The following is a 13,496-nucleotide window of genomic DNA, read 5'->3' as shown; positions in this document are numbered from 1 at the left end:
TTTGAAGAGAAAATGATTAACAATTGACATATAAGAACAATAAACAAGAGTATATAATGGAATTATAATACTTGTATCGTTTATAATTATGTTTTATAATCATATATAGCAATCGCGGCTACTAAAGATGACCGTCCAAAAATTCACTTTTTAATAATTAATTATTCAGGAAAATATTTTTTTAAGTCCTGACAACACCGAGCAATATGAATTTTGTACCTTGTACCATGTGTTAGTTATAAAAAAAAAGTTTGGCGGCAAAATTTTGACATTAATCTGTCAAACCATGTCCGTCACCAAATTGAATATGGAATTAAAACTACAATATATTTTTTATTACAAGCACTTATTTAATTCATTCGTTAATTTATAAATGAAATCCTAGAATTGAATTCTAAATGATTTTTAGTTTCGAAATTAGGCACGCTTTTGTAATACAATCTCGCGAAATAAATTTGTGTGATACATGAAATAAATGCTTGTTTTTAAAGTGTATTTTTAGCTTAGTTAATTGTCGATTCGGCCTTAACACTTGCTATTAATTCTGATTTTTGTTTAATTATTATTAAGCATAATCTAAAATTAGTTTGTGTTTATGCTACTAGATGTTACTCCTCCGTCATATCCAATTAGCAATTATTTAAAAAAAAGTTGTGTTTTTAAAAATGTTTTCTAGTTAGCAACACAAAAACGATGCTAAGGTTTTTATTAATTTAGAAATTGTTTACCCTCGACGTATATGTGAGATATAAAGGAATTGTCCGATAGCCATTTTTATACAAAATTTTAAGAGAAATTAATCATATATTTTATATTAAAAAAAACTATTTATATATTTATCTTCCAAATATGAAATGTTATAATTGTAATACAGATGTATTATTTGTACCATTTTTACAGCTTTTAATAAAATACGAATTAAATACAAGTTTGTTTTTTATTATTTGAAACCAATAAAAACACTAAGATTTGAATTAAAAGTCAATGGAATTAAGCAATTTTTAATTATTTTTTATAGCTTTGGAATTTAATTGAATTCACATTCTTTTTATAAATTTCATATCTTATAAAACAATGATTCCTGAAATAGATTTCAAGTATTTTTTTCTTATTAATTTTGTATTAAAAGCAGATAGCGTTCCAATTGACATAGATTTGTCTAAATCAGCGGGAAAATACGACATTGATGCACATTTGAATTTCGAACATGTCAAAAATATTTGTTCGAATAGTGTTGCGATTTGTAAAAGCAATGATTCGAATGTTTGTGCCACGAGATTATATAATGACAAAATGGAATACGAAGATTATGAAAATTCCTGCTTTTTATTCATAAATAATATGTGTCATAATTATGGAAATGGTCAGTACTATTAAATATTTAGTTTTATTATAAATTTAACGATTAGTATTTGCCCGCGTGTAAGTCGGAGAGCTCCTTGTGGTTCAAACTTGCTTCATAAAAAATTTAATAAAAAAAACCGTTACTTTGACATTTATAATATTAGTATCCCACTTTTTTCCTTTAACTGTTGAAGGCTGATTAATTATTTGTATTGTTGTAATTGGTTGCCAGTTTCATTCAGTTTTTTTAATAAATAGTAACAGTTGCTCAATTTATTTACACTAACAGTCCGTAAATGGTCCACAGCTGGGAAAAGGCCATTCCTGTTGCGAAATAGGTTAAGAATTTATTTTACAACATTTTTACACTGTTCATTCGGTATATGCAGATTTCTCCACGATTTTTTCCTTCACCAACAAACAAAGACATAAAAATAAAGTACATTAAAACCTTAATTAAGGTTAAGCAACACATCGTCCTTGGGATATAATTATTACATTTTTAATTAATTTTATAGAATTCTCGATTATTTCGACCGGATCGTGTTCGGATTATTTCAAATACAGAAGAAGTGATGTCACCGAAGATAAAAAGAATATTAAAACTGCCAGTGATAAAACTATGACAGTTGTCATTTCAAATACTACTTCTTCTTCTTCGAGTGCCACTCCGACTAGCGAAGGTTGGCAGTCAGCTTTAAATACTCCTATTTGTACTTCGCGAGGCGAAAGAGTTCGGCAGCACTCGCGGTTCCCGTCCATTCACGGATGTTGCACAGCCAAGACTTTTTTCTGCGCCCAACTCTCCTTCCGGCAACTTTTCCCATCATAATCAAATACTACGAATAGGGGTAAATTAATCGGACATTTATTTTGAGATAATCTGTAGCCAAAATTAAATTACTTTTCCGTGACAAAAACGACAGATGTTAGATTATGATGTTACTTTCGACAGCTTTCTATTTTTGAAAATGATTTTTGTTTAGCTCCGACTAATTTATAAGAAAAATGTCGATTTCTATGGGATTTTTTTCGCAATTTTAAATGTCTTTATACTAATAGGTAGGTGGACAGGCAAATGGAGCACCACGGACCATAAACGTTGGCACTTTAAGAAATATTAACCATTCCTTAAATTACCAATACACCACCAACCTTAAAAACTATGTCATGTCTCTTGTACCTATAATTACTAAAATAATTACGCATTGTCTATCAATGCATTATTATAAACAATCACACATCATTTTCAATTTTATTTTAATCAAGGTGCATAAACAAACTTAATTATTTAACGTCGTTTCAAAAAGTTATCAATCGTCCACAAGTATAGTTTTTTTTTTTTAAACTCACTTATTTATACGCAAGACATGACAATCATACAGCTTTTTTTTCTAGTGACAAAAAAACCAATAAAACGTTCTGAAACAACAATGAGCACTCTATATGATATAGACACAGCATTTGACTTTCACATGTGTCCTCTGTCATGTCCCAACGTCTACAGCCCAGTGTGTGTCGGCGTGAATCGTGGCTACGGGCTGTATTACAAATTTTATACGTTCGTTAATCACTGCTCGGGAGATTTGTATTATTGTAAAAACTGGAGGGGTAAGTATTTAAACACACATTCATTGTTGATAGTGTAAAAACCCGTTAAGGATCGCGCCATTTTTTTGTCGTACAGTAACTTATAATATATCTAAGTAAGGTATAACTTAGGCCGTGTGGTCTTTGCAAGACAAACGCTAAAAAATTAATGAAAAAAAAAATTGCGTCTGTGTTATAAATACATGTAATATATATACATTGGCGGTGGCTTCGTGCAAAGTCGTCTGGGTACCTCCCACTCATCACAAATTCTACCGCTAATCAGCAATACTTATTATTGTTCTGTTTCGGTTTGAAGGGTGAGTGAATCAGTGAACGATAATAACAATATTCTGGGACATTTTTCACACACGACCATCTGATCCTAAGCTAAGCAGAGCTTGTAATATGGAAACCAGACAACTGATATACTACATATATTAATTTTCTGTTGTAAATACATATTTATATAGATAATTACACCCAGGCTCAGGACAAACAGACATGTTCATACACACAAATGTCTGTCCTGGGTGGAAATCGAACCCACAACCTTCGACGTGAAAGGCAAGTGTCTACCAACCACGCCAACCGGCCCATCCGATCAAGTCAAGATATTTGAGCGGTTAATTTATACCACCTTGGAACCAATTTAACTAATTTATATTTACGATACGGTTACGATACATTCCCGATTCCATTCCGATCCAACTTCGACTGAATCGCTAACGAATCGTTGTGATAGTAGAATAGGAAAACGGTTAAATGCCGACGATTGCGTTTCGATTCGATTGCGATAAAGTAATAATAGGCATTATGACTGATTTTGAAATGACCTTCTATAATGTAGGTACACGTCTACTATTACTGAAAATCATATTATTTCAGTAATAAACTAACTGTTTACGCAAATAATTGCATTTTCATTTACCTGTTTTGAATTTCGCTCGAAAACACCCGCAGGTGTCATGGCGCCTATACGTGACGTCACGCCTCAATATACGCCAGTAAATGTTGTATTATGTATTATTATGTATATATTACTCAAAGAAGAAAGGCAGAAAATATTGCGTATTTCCTAAGGTTAAAAATGACTTCCAAAGTTTACAAGTGTGCGGTCCCTCTGTGTAAAAATACATTTGAATGCCAACCAGATCGAAGAACAATCTACAGAAGCAGAACGACCATATATAAGTAAGCAACGAAAGATGATGGTTCTTGAAGAATGTGAAAAGCAATTAAAAGAAAGTATGGTTACAGAACATTTTGAAGAAATTGCAAATTGAGGCGATTCATAAAGATTTATTATATATTTAGATTTATAGAAGTATTCGTAAATATGTAAATTCGCAAATTCAGTATTAGTGGAGCTAAATGAAATATTGTCTTAAAAGTTCTTACTGTTAAAAATATTAGGGCTCTTCATATGCGAGTAACACTATATAGCTAACAGAAAAAAATCTATGATAACACTAAAGATAATTAAAAATGTACTTCCAAGGAAGATTTCACATTTCGAAATTCAGATGAGCAAAACTCTTTATTTGATGAAAGAAACTCTCCTAACATCAACAAATCCTAGGCAAATTAGAGGAATTTGCCTTAACAAAAACTTGTTCCATCATTGATATATCTTGGATGTTTTATTTTCTTCACAATAACGCGAATTAACAACGACTCAACTAATTAAATGATGCAAAATAATTTTGAAACGCGTAAACACAACAGTTCTATAGAAACGGTTATAGATACTGAGGTGTGACGTCATTCGCTCTGATTGGTGTTTCAAATAAAATGGCCGATTGCAGAATTTTATACTTTTATTTTATTAAAAATGTTATCAATCCCAATGTGTATATTAAAATGGGATCATTTTTTAGAATCTTTTTATAATAGTTTCTTCTCTAAAATCATTTATTTTTTAATTCTTTAATACTGTCATCATGCCTATTTGTTAGTAGAATTGGTCCCATTATAAAGCTTTTAATTTTTTAATGAGAGTTCAGCCCGCCACCTGACGAAGAGGAGATGGTGAAGAGTTCACCATTGAGCTGGTCGTATTGCGCTGCAAATAGGCGAGTAATTAATATTACATTATTATATAATAATAATATCCTGGGACATTTTTCACACACGGCCAGTTGATCACAAATTAAGCTTGACCAGACAACTGATATACTACATATACTATTTTTCTTTTGTAAATACATACTTATACAGATAATTACACCCAGACTCAGGACAAACAGATATGTTCACGCACACAAATGTCTGTCCTAGGTGGGAGTCGAATCCACAACTTTCGGCGTGAAAGGCAAGTATCTACCAACCACGCCAACCGACTCGTCGTAATATTATATTATTTTAAGTATATTTTTTTCGTATATATTTTATTTAATTTGAACGTTACTTTATTTATTTTTGTTTTTTAGTTTCACATTTAGGTCTAGTATGATAATTTATAAGTTAAGTCAATTATTGTATGTGATCTTTTTTTTTTTAAAAAAAATAATCGGTTGTCTTTTTCGTTGATGCCAATAAAATTTTATTTCTTTTTTTATTAAAGTTGTTCAATTTTTCGTTCGTTGAGCAACGCACTCAGCCATAGGAATATTCTCAATTATTTTATAAACTATACGATGATCTTTGTATTTATATAATCTTAAGCTATTGATATATTTGACAGTACGTCAGGAGGCTGTATGCTGGTAAGATCTACGTACAATAAATGACTATATATAGGCGTACAGCGTATACTAATAAAAAAGACCTTATCTTTTTAGATACATTCAATTCGCACGATTCTCGGAAATGACGTCATCGATGGGTCATTATGGATGGCTGGCTGGTGATCACAAGTATGTCAATTCATGTGAAAGTGTCGGTAAATTTATTTAAGTTATAGTCCTTGGGTTTGGAGCCTGGATTTTGGGATATGTAGCTTTCTATAGCCTATTGCAACAGAGAGTAACAGCCCGTTAATGTCCCACTGCTGGGCTAATGCCTCCTCTCCTTTTTGAGGAGAAGGTTTTGAGTTTATTCCACCACGCTGCTCTAATGCGGGTTGGTGAAATACACATGTGGCAGAATTTCAGTGAAATTAGACACATGCAGGTTTCCTTACGATGTTTTCCTTCACCGTCAAGCGCAAGATGAATTAAAAACACAAATTAAGCACCTGAAAATCAGTGGTGCTTTCCCGGGCTTGAATCCACGATCATCGGTTAAGATTCCCGCGTTCTAACCACTGGGCCACCTCGGCTATTGCAACCACAGGAGTAAATATAACCAAACAACTTTGACTTTGAATTGTCGCGATATAATTGCTCGAGGTCTTTATAATTATAATTTTTTTTATAGTATAGCTTGGCGGACGAGCATGTGGGCCGCCTGATGGTAAGTGGTCACCAACAGCTATAGACATTGGCACTGTAAGAAATATTAACCATCGCTTACATCGCGAATGCACCACCAACCTTGGGAACTAAGATTATATGTCCCTTGTGCCTGCAATTACACTGTTAACACAACAAGAACAAGTAAGGCAACAAAGATCGTGCAGGAAAAATAAAAAAAAAAATGTTTAAAATTTCTTCATATTTATGGTCACTACCACTAAGGTATCTTTAATTGACTAGCTTACAAAATTTCAAGTTTCTAAGTCAACGCGTTAAAACGTTAAATATGCAACAAAGTAGCACAGTCTCGTAGAAAAGTTTAGGCTCAGAAATGTCATCTGTCGGCTAGTTTCAGCGACGTCTTTGTGAATATACAAAAAATTGTGATTTTATTTTACAGGTCAACTCATATTTTAGAGCCGCACGAGCGAATACCGGGGTACGGATGACGATAATAAACAAAATTATAATTTATGGTGTTTCTATTTTTTTGTAACTTCACAACTAGGCAAAGACCTGTCCAGCAAACGATTCCGTAATTTGATTCACATTGCTGCGCCACAGTTAATTATTTTTTTTTATTTATAAAAGCAGCAAGCAATTGAATAACTAACTAACGGTACTTGTGTATTGTGATTTATCTAAAGCTTTCGTTTAATTGTGACACGAAAATAGTTTGTACGGGATTAAATTAAATATTATTGTGATAATAGATAAGTTTTCAATCTCAAATAAAAACTCAACAATCCTCTGATTCTATAGAGCAATTTTTAAGAACAAATATTAACTGATCACAGAGGCCGATCGTAATATGTCAGAAAGTGATACTACTTAGTACATCACTACAAGTCGGTTGTCAACGTCACGGGTGAGTAATGAAGTGAGTTCTTACAGAAAAGCAGTTCTGTTGTGCTTAAGAATGGGTGTTTCGCAGGGAACAATTTTAGGTCAATTTTTGTATTTGAGTTATATAAATGATAATCCATTATAGGATTGTGGTTTTTTTGATAAAATGTATAGAAAAAGGGGAATTAAAATAAGCCGTAATTCTATTTTTAATTTATAAAATTATTTTTTAGTCATAATAAACTAGTATGGCGAGTTAAGAGATACAGTAGAAATAAAAGTTGCTTTTATATAATACTTTTATTACAGATAAACTTTTTTTATAGAATAGGAAGGCGGACAAGCATATGGGCCACCTGATGGTAAGTGGTCACCAACGCCCATTACATTGGCATTGTAAGAAATGTTAACATTGGGAACTAAGATGTTATGTCCCTTGTGCCTGTAATTATATACTTGGTATACTGCTGTTTTGCGGTAATATATCTGATGAGTTGTTGGTACCTACCCAGGCTAGCTTGCACAAAGCTCGACCACCAGTAAACTTAAACATTTAAATATAAATAACTATCAAGGTTACACCATAATACCATGTGTTCTTAATATGGTAATGTCAATGACATCTTCATTAACCACCTGATTTGGATGATGGATCAGATGCAAGAGAATCCTGGGCTTGCTGTTCGACGACCAATCACAGAGGGTGCACTTGAACGTGTCGCTCTTCGCCTTCTTGTACCTCTTATCTGGTTTCCCGTGCTCCATAATCTTGTGAACCGTCAACAGTGTTTTCGTACAAGTCTTGTGGTTACATTGATCGCATTTCTTCTGAGTCTTCTTGTGCAAGGTCAACGCATCTTTATCATCAAATATCTTATCACAAGTCACGCATTTCGTGACGTTTTCGTCTGTGACGTTACACTTCTTCTTGTGACACGCTAGCCCCCGTCTGTGTTTCGCGATGTACGTGCAACTGGGGCATTTCAATGGGTTATCTGGCCGATGGATTAGCTCGTGCTTCTTCAAATTCTTCTTGGACACGTTCGTGTGGGGGCAGAACGAACACTTGTACGGCTTTATACCTTGATGTATCCGGACATGCTCTTCGAAGAGAACCTTGTTACATGTGCTGTAGTCACACATGGAGCATTGAAACGGATTTTCACCTCTGTGTATTTTTCTAATGTGTCGAATCAGTTGCTCCTCATTTTCCGCCGTGTATCGGTTACACTCGGGGCACTGAATGCGTCTAAAGGAAACAAAAGAAAGGCGACACATAAAATAACAATTATGTAAGTCGAAAAAAGCCGAGATGGCCCTGTGGTAAGAACGCGTGACTCTTAAGCGATGATCGTGGGTTCAAACCCGGGCAAGCACCACTGAATTTTCATGTGCTTAATTTGTGATTATAATTCATCTCGTGCTTTACGGTGAAGGAAAACATCGTGAGGAAACCTGCATGTGTCTAATTTCACTGAAGTTCTGCCACATGTGAATTCTACCAACCCGCATTGGAGCAGTGTGGTGGAATAAGCTCCAAACCTTCTCCTCAAAAAGAGGAGAGGAGGCCTTTAGCCCAGCAGTGGGACATTCACAGGCTGTTACGGTTACGGTATGTAAGTCGTATATCATGTCTCGGCCGTGGCCAATCAAAAGAGAACTAGCTAGACATGTGCAGCGCATATAACATCGCACAAACTCAACTGTCATAGTCCAATGGGACGGTTAATCTGACATGATTAGAAAGAGTTGAGGAACAATGCTTGCTCTCTTTAACTTGGGAATGTATTAATATAAACTTTTTTTTTTTTTTGGTACATTATTCACACACAGCCATCTGATTCCAAACTAAGCAGAGCTCGTACTATAGACACCAGACAACTGATAAACTACATATACTACTTTTCTTTCGTAAATACATACTTGTATAGATAATTACATCCAGACTCAAGACAAACAGACACGTTATTGTACACAAATGTCTGTCCTGGGTGGGAATCGAAACCACAACCTTCGGCGTGAAAGGCAAGTATCTACCGACCACGCCGACCGGCCCGTTAAAACAATAGTATATTTTATTTATATATAAAATAATGAACCCTATATTTCAAGACAAATTTTAAACTATTGACAATTAGCTCTGTAATTAAAAGGATGTTAAAGAGTAACTACTGTGTTTCTTGTTTGAAACTGACTCTTATGACCTTACTAGAATAAAGAAGTATTTGATTTGATTAATATAACATTTTATTTACTTATTATTACAAAATTTAATATAGTTTATTATTGAAGAACAAATCTGTAATTATAAATAACAAAACAAGAAACAGTATATAAGTGTCCCACGTCTGGGATATGGCTTCCTCTACTTTCGTGGAGTTAGGATGTTCCACCATGCTGCTCTAAAGTGGACTGTTAGCTACACATGTGTCAGTTTTTTTTTTTTTATTGACACATACACGTTTTGTCACTTATTTCCTTCATAGCTTCATAAATTATAAATACAAATAAAGCACACATTGTTCCAGCAGACCTGCCTGGTTAAGATTGACACGGTCTACCCATTGGACCAATTCTTAGAACATTTTCATAATCATATTATTTAATTAGTACTACACATAATCGCCCATTAGTATTTAAATCACTTACTTAGATGCAACTGTCGTGTACTCAATGTCATCGTTGTTTAAATTCTCATTTACTTCTATGAATATTGGTGTGTCGTTTGTCTTTTCCTCCATTTTTAAGATATTTCAAGTCCGAGTAATTAACCAAGTATTTAACAATGTATGTCTGAAATTTATGTCTTTATTAGCAAAAATAGCAATTAATATTTGTATATAAAATTTCACACAGAATATTGCTTTAAAAAAAATGTTTGTTATTAACAACAAACATTTTTTTATTAAATAAATAATATACTATAAGATGTTAAAATATCACATCAGTCTTTACGAATTGTAAGTATTATATTTTTTTCAAACAATGATGTATTTTTTCAAATACACTCATATGTCATAAAATAAAACCAAGACAAGCGAGTCGAAGTTTAGTGAAGGATTTTAAGACCACACTTAGCACATAGACAACCGAATAAATTATTTTAAAGCATTTTCCGTTAATATAAACTTAAAGCTAAGAGTTGTTTATTTCAATATGTAATATTCAATAATTATTCCAATACTTCTATAGAATTGCTAACAAATAATTTGCAATGTTTTGTAAAGGTTACATTATATATCAAAGTAAATTAGCAACAAAAACATAATTTCAATTTTATTTTTATATAATTTAGTTATCCTAATGTGAAACAACCATGAAGTGGCTGTGTTCTCTTGTAAGCCATTAACTACCGACACAAGGAAAATAACACCTTAGATTTAATTATTGTACACACAGAACACTTTTACTCAAAGAGGTTTTTCATAACAGTAAGTGGTTTGAAGTGAATCATTTGCACTACGTCAAAAAAAAGCTATTTTTAAATAGTTTAATAATTAACGTAATATTATATTGTGTAGAACTGATATTATTACTCAAACATATAACCTACATTTTACGGCAAATACTATATATATACTTACTATTAACTTTAATCAACGAATAAAGTTATGTTCCTTTGTTACGCTTAAAATCGAACTTTTGTTTTATTAGCTTAAAATTATTAGTAATTAAGCTTTTATTTTATTATTTCGAAATTATAACTTTCCATTATACTTTAGTAACTGAATTTTATTAATTTTTTCGTCTTTTTCTGGCGTGTATTTATTCTATTTGAGCGCCAATAACTGTATTTAATAAAATAAATATTCAAAACAAATACGGTGTTTACGAATTTTTGCTTAAAAATAAATTGTTTGTTATGGCTAACTCACTGAGTGACAGTCACAGAGTAAGTTTTATAATCTGTGGTTTAAATATTTTGTATCAACAAGATTATTGTTATGGATAAAAGTTTCGACATTCATTAAATTAATAACTACCTATAAAAAATATTACAAGAGAAGTTATAAGTTTTATTAATTTGATATTTATTTATTTTTTGGGTTACGACTTTACTACTTATTTAATATAATTTTATTTACTTTAAAAACAAAATGATACAAACATTTAAATTAAAACAAATTCTAAAAAGTTAATCAAAAGGAAGTTCCGAAGTTCTTAATCATATTTAATTATATATTTTTTGCAATACTTAGCATACTTGAGTCATAGCATAGAATATATCATTGTTTTTAGTCAAATAAAAGTTGGTCAATTTAAATTTTTGAACGGAAATGAAAAATACCCTCACAAAATATAATTCCAAATATTTAATTGTTAATTCCTAATTGTATATGTAACCGGCATAGGTTCTCTGGGTAAAAGTGTTCCGTGACCACAGGGAAACGGGAATGTTTTAAGATGTCTATACCAGTTTTACGGAAACCTAACTTATCTAAAGAATTGAATAAAAAGAAAGTTGATCAACAGTTTATAATACTGACTTTAAAGAACGGCATGAAATTAGTTGTGTCCTCAGATAGTTTTCATGGAATTATCATGATAGGGAAAATATATAAATGCGTGTTTTGTGAAGTCGAAATCGAATCCCCAGCCTGCAAAGAGCGTCATAAGACTTCAGATGAGCACAAAAATGTATTTAATAAATATCCATATATTGAAGAACTAGCCGAAAATTTAATAAGACAGGTTTGTATATTTTTATTTTATTTATTAAAATCTTTTTACATCAAAAATCTTTTTTATTATTGTTTTCAGTATTTTAAATTTAAATTCTAATCATAATTTAATATTATCCATTAATATATATCCTTACCAATATTATAAATACAGAAGTTTGTTACGCTTTAACATCTATACAATCATCATGAAATTTTGCATAAACATTGTAAGTGATACAGAAAAGGATATAATACCTAACTGCTCCTGGCTCACAAGCAGGCAGCAACTAGTTCATCATAAAATTAATAGTTACTAATTGAATGAATGGTTATATGATTTATAAAATCATTATAAATAAATCTATTATTAATAATGCTTCTTATTTATTAATTTATATGTTCCTTATAATATTAACATTTTATAAAAATTCAAAGGTATTACATGAGCATACTTTTCTAAAGTATATCATAATAACTGATAAATCTTTTTATTTCTTGTAGTAGATGGAGGTGGTAACTAAACACTCAACAACACGGTTGCTTTTTATGTTATTTCAACAAATTTAAGAAACCATTATTTTCATTATTAATATTTTTTATCTATGTTCAATATAGTGAATGATTTTTTACAGGTAAACAAAATAAATTGTTATTGCACAATTTGCAATGTTATGATGTCATCTGTATCAGCAATGCTTCATATAAGGACAGACGAACACATCAACGAGCTGAATCGAGCTATTTTAAAAGCAGACACATATAAACCTCTTGATGATAATAATAATAGTAAATAAGTTTAATATATTAATAAGTGTTATTGAATTTCCCTTTTATTATATAATAAGGAGTATTTTTTTTTTGTTGTAATAAAAACTGTCATTATAAATATTGAGTTTTATTTAAATATTAGGATTTATGGTAAAGATCATGTATGTTACAAGTTGTAAAATTAAGAAAAAAGATAATGTATTAAAGGTCTATATTTCTTACATATCTTACATATATAACAAATAGCTTGTGGTATGGAATTAATATCCTTGGACATTAAACCATTTTTATACATCAACATGGTTGAACTTTGTAGTGTTAGAACTGATAAAGAAATGAAAATAAAAACACAGTTTTTAAACTTAGGCCGTAACTATCGTCGACGTTTCTTTGATTTTTTCTTTAAGCCTTTTTTTGTTTGAGTTAGTTTCGCAACTTTTCGTTTGTGCAGCCAAACTGGATACTGGCCATTCTGGTCTTTTAATGTTTTGGTACTGAAAATTCTTTTCTTACCATTATCAGCAGCCACTTCAACTTTTTCGTCATCTGAACTCATTTCAACGTCTTCTTCCTCTTCCGGTGGCTTTTCCTCTTTCTTCTTTTTACCAATTTTTCCCGCATCCAAAAATATTACTTGATCCGACTCCATAACCTCATTTTCGTTAATTTTTTCTTCTTCTTTTATGCCTAACATTTTCTTTAAACGAGCCAGTTCTTTTACGGCATATCGTTCCCGCTTTATTGCCCGGCATTTTCTCTTCCATTTGCTTCTGATTGACTTCGCCATTGCTTACAAAATTTGTTTTTATTTAAAAATAAATACTTGACTTCTGTCAAGTAACACGTGAAAGGAAAAATTAAAAACAAATTACAAAGCAAGTGTTGC

The 13,496-nt window shown here is 31.7% G+C and overlaps 4 protein-coding genes across 6 annotated transcripts; 2 read left to right on the top strand and 2 right to left on the bottom strand.

Moving 5' to 3' along the window:
- Nucleotides 1-1,019: 1,019 nt before the first annotated feature.
- On the top strand, nucleotides 1,020-6,806 carry LOC126780081 (uncharacterized). Of its 3 annotated transcripts, XM_050504343.1 has the most exons (7): nucleotides 1,060-1,363; nucleotides 1,863-2,027; nucleotides 2,743-2,955; nucleotides 4,934-5,009; nucleotides 5,621-5,642; nucleotides 5,718-5,792; nucleotides 6,733-6,806. In XM_050504343.1, exons 1-6 carry the CDS (start codon nucleotides 1,075-1,077, stop codon nucleotides 5,784-5,786), a joined length of 834 nt encoding a protein of 277 aa, XP_050360300.1. In that variant the 5' UTR covers nucleotides 1,060-1,074; the 3' UTR covers nucleotides 5,787-5,792; nucleotides 6,733-6,806. The 3 variants fall into 3 exon arrangements, with proteins under 3 accessions (XP_050360301.1, XP_050360300.1, XP_050360299.1); XM_050504342.1 differs by lacking the exon at nucleotides 5,621-5,642; XM_050504344.1 differs by lacking the exons at nucleotides 4,934-5,009; nucleotides 5,621-5,642 and having other exon boundaries at nucleotides 1,020-1,363.
- Nucleotides 6,807-7,469: 663 nt separating this feature from the next.
- On the bottom strand, nucleotides 7,470-11,048 carry LOC126780096 (zinc finger protein 93-like). Its single transcript, XM_050504361.1, has 3 exons — nucleotides 10,763-11,048; nucleotides 9,828-9,971; nucleotides 7,470-8,427 (listed from the first exon to the last, which is right to left on the bottom strand). The coding sequence occupies exons 2-3, from the start codon at nucleotides 9,917-9,919 to the stop codon at nucleotides 7,755-7,757; spliced, it is 765 nt and encodes a 254-aa protein (XP_050360318.1). The 5' UTR covers nucleotides 9,920-9,971; nucleotides 10,763-11,048; the 3' UTR covers nucleotides 7,470-7,754.
- Nucleotides 11,049-11,507: 459 nt separating this feature from the next.
- On the top strand, nucleotides 11,508-12,703 carry LOC126780159 (uncharacterized). Its single transcript, XM_050504431.1, has 2 exons — nucleotides 11,508-11,870; nucleotides 12,475-12,703. Exons 1-2 carry the CDS (start codon nucleotides 11,583-11,585, stop codon nucleotides 12,634-12,636), a joined length of 450 nt encoding a protein of 149 aa, XP_050360388.1. The 5' UTR covers nucleotides 11,508-11,582; the 3' UTR covers nucleotides 12,637-12,703.
- A 101-nt stretch (nucleotides 12,704-12,804) lies between these two features.
- Nucleotides 12,805-13,462, bottom strand: LOC126780147 (protein LLP homolog). Its single transcript, XM_050504419.1, has one exon. The coding sequence runs from the start codon at nucleotides 13,395-13,397 to the stop codon at nucleotides 12,984-12,986; it is 414 nt and encodes a 137-aa protein (XP_050360376.1). The 5' UTR covers nucleotides 13,398-13,462; the 3' UTR covers nucleotides 12,805-12,983.
- Between the last annotated feature and the right edge of the window lie 34 nt (nucleotides 13,463-13,496).

The sequence above is a fragment of the Nymphalis io genome, chromosome 30 (assembly GCF_905147045.1).
Source record: "Nymphalis io chromosome 30, ilAglIoxx1.1, whole genome shotgun sequence".
NCBI classification, from domain to species: Eukaryota; Metazoa; Arthropoda; class Insecta; order Lepidoptera; family Nymphalidae; genus Nymphalis; species Nymphalis io.
Note: the sequence above shows the minus strand (reverse complement) of the source record. Positions and strands in the feature narration are given on the sequence as shown.

What these genes read in the sequence shown, in the direction of transcription:
- LOC126780081 (XM_050504342.1), top strand. Translation starts at nt 1,075, where the DNA reads ATGATTCCTGAAATAGATTTCAAGTATTTTTTTCTTATTAATTTTGTA. An exon ending in TCGTATTGCGCTGCAAATAG is followed by an intron (nt 5,010 to 5,717) that starts GCGAGTAATTAA and finishes TTATCTTTTTAG; the next exon opens with ATACATTCAATTCGCACGAT. An exon ending in TGGCTGGCTGGTGATCACAA is followed by an intron (nt 5,793 to 6,732) that starts GTATGTCAATTC and finishes TTTATTTTACAG; the next exon opens with GTCAACTCATATTTTAGAGC.
- LOC126780096 (XM_050504361.1), bottom strand. Translation starts at nt 9,919, where the DNA reads ATGGAGGAAAAGACAAACGACACACCAATATTCATAGAAGTAAATGAG. An exon ending in TACACGACAGTTGCATCTAA is followed by an intron (nt 8,428 to 9,827) that starts GTAAGTGATTTA and finishes TGTTTCCTTTAG; the next exon opens with ACGCATTCAGTGCCCCGAGT.
- LOC126780159 (XM_050504431.1), top strand. Translation starts at nt 11,583, where the DNA reads ATGTCTATACCAGTTTTACGGAAACCTAACTTATCTAAAGAATTGAAT. An exon ending in CCGAAAATTTAATAAGACAG is followed by an intron (nt 11,871 to 12,474) that starts GTTTGTATATTT and finishes GATTTTTTACAG; the next exon opens with GTAAACAAAATAAATTGTTA.
- LOC126780147 (XM_050504419.1), bottom strand. Translation starts at nt 13,397, where the DNA reads ATGGCGAAGTCAATCAGAAGCAAATGGAAGAGAAAATGCCGGGCAATA.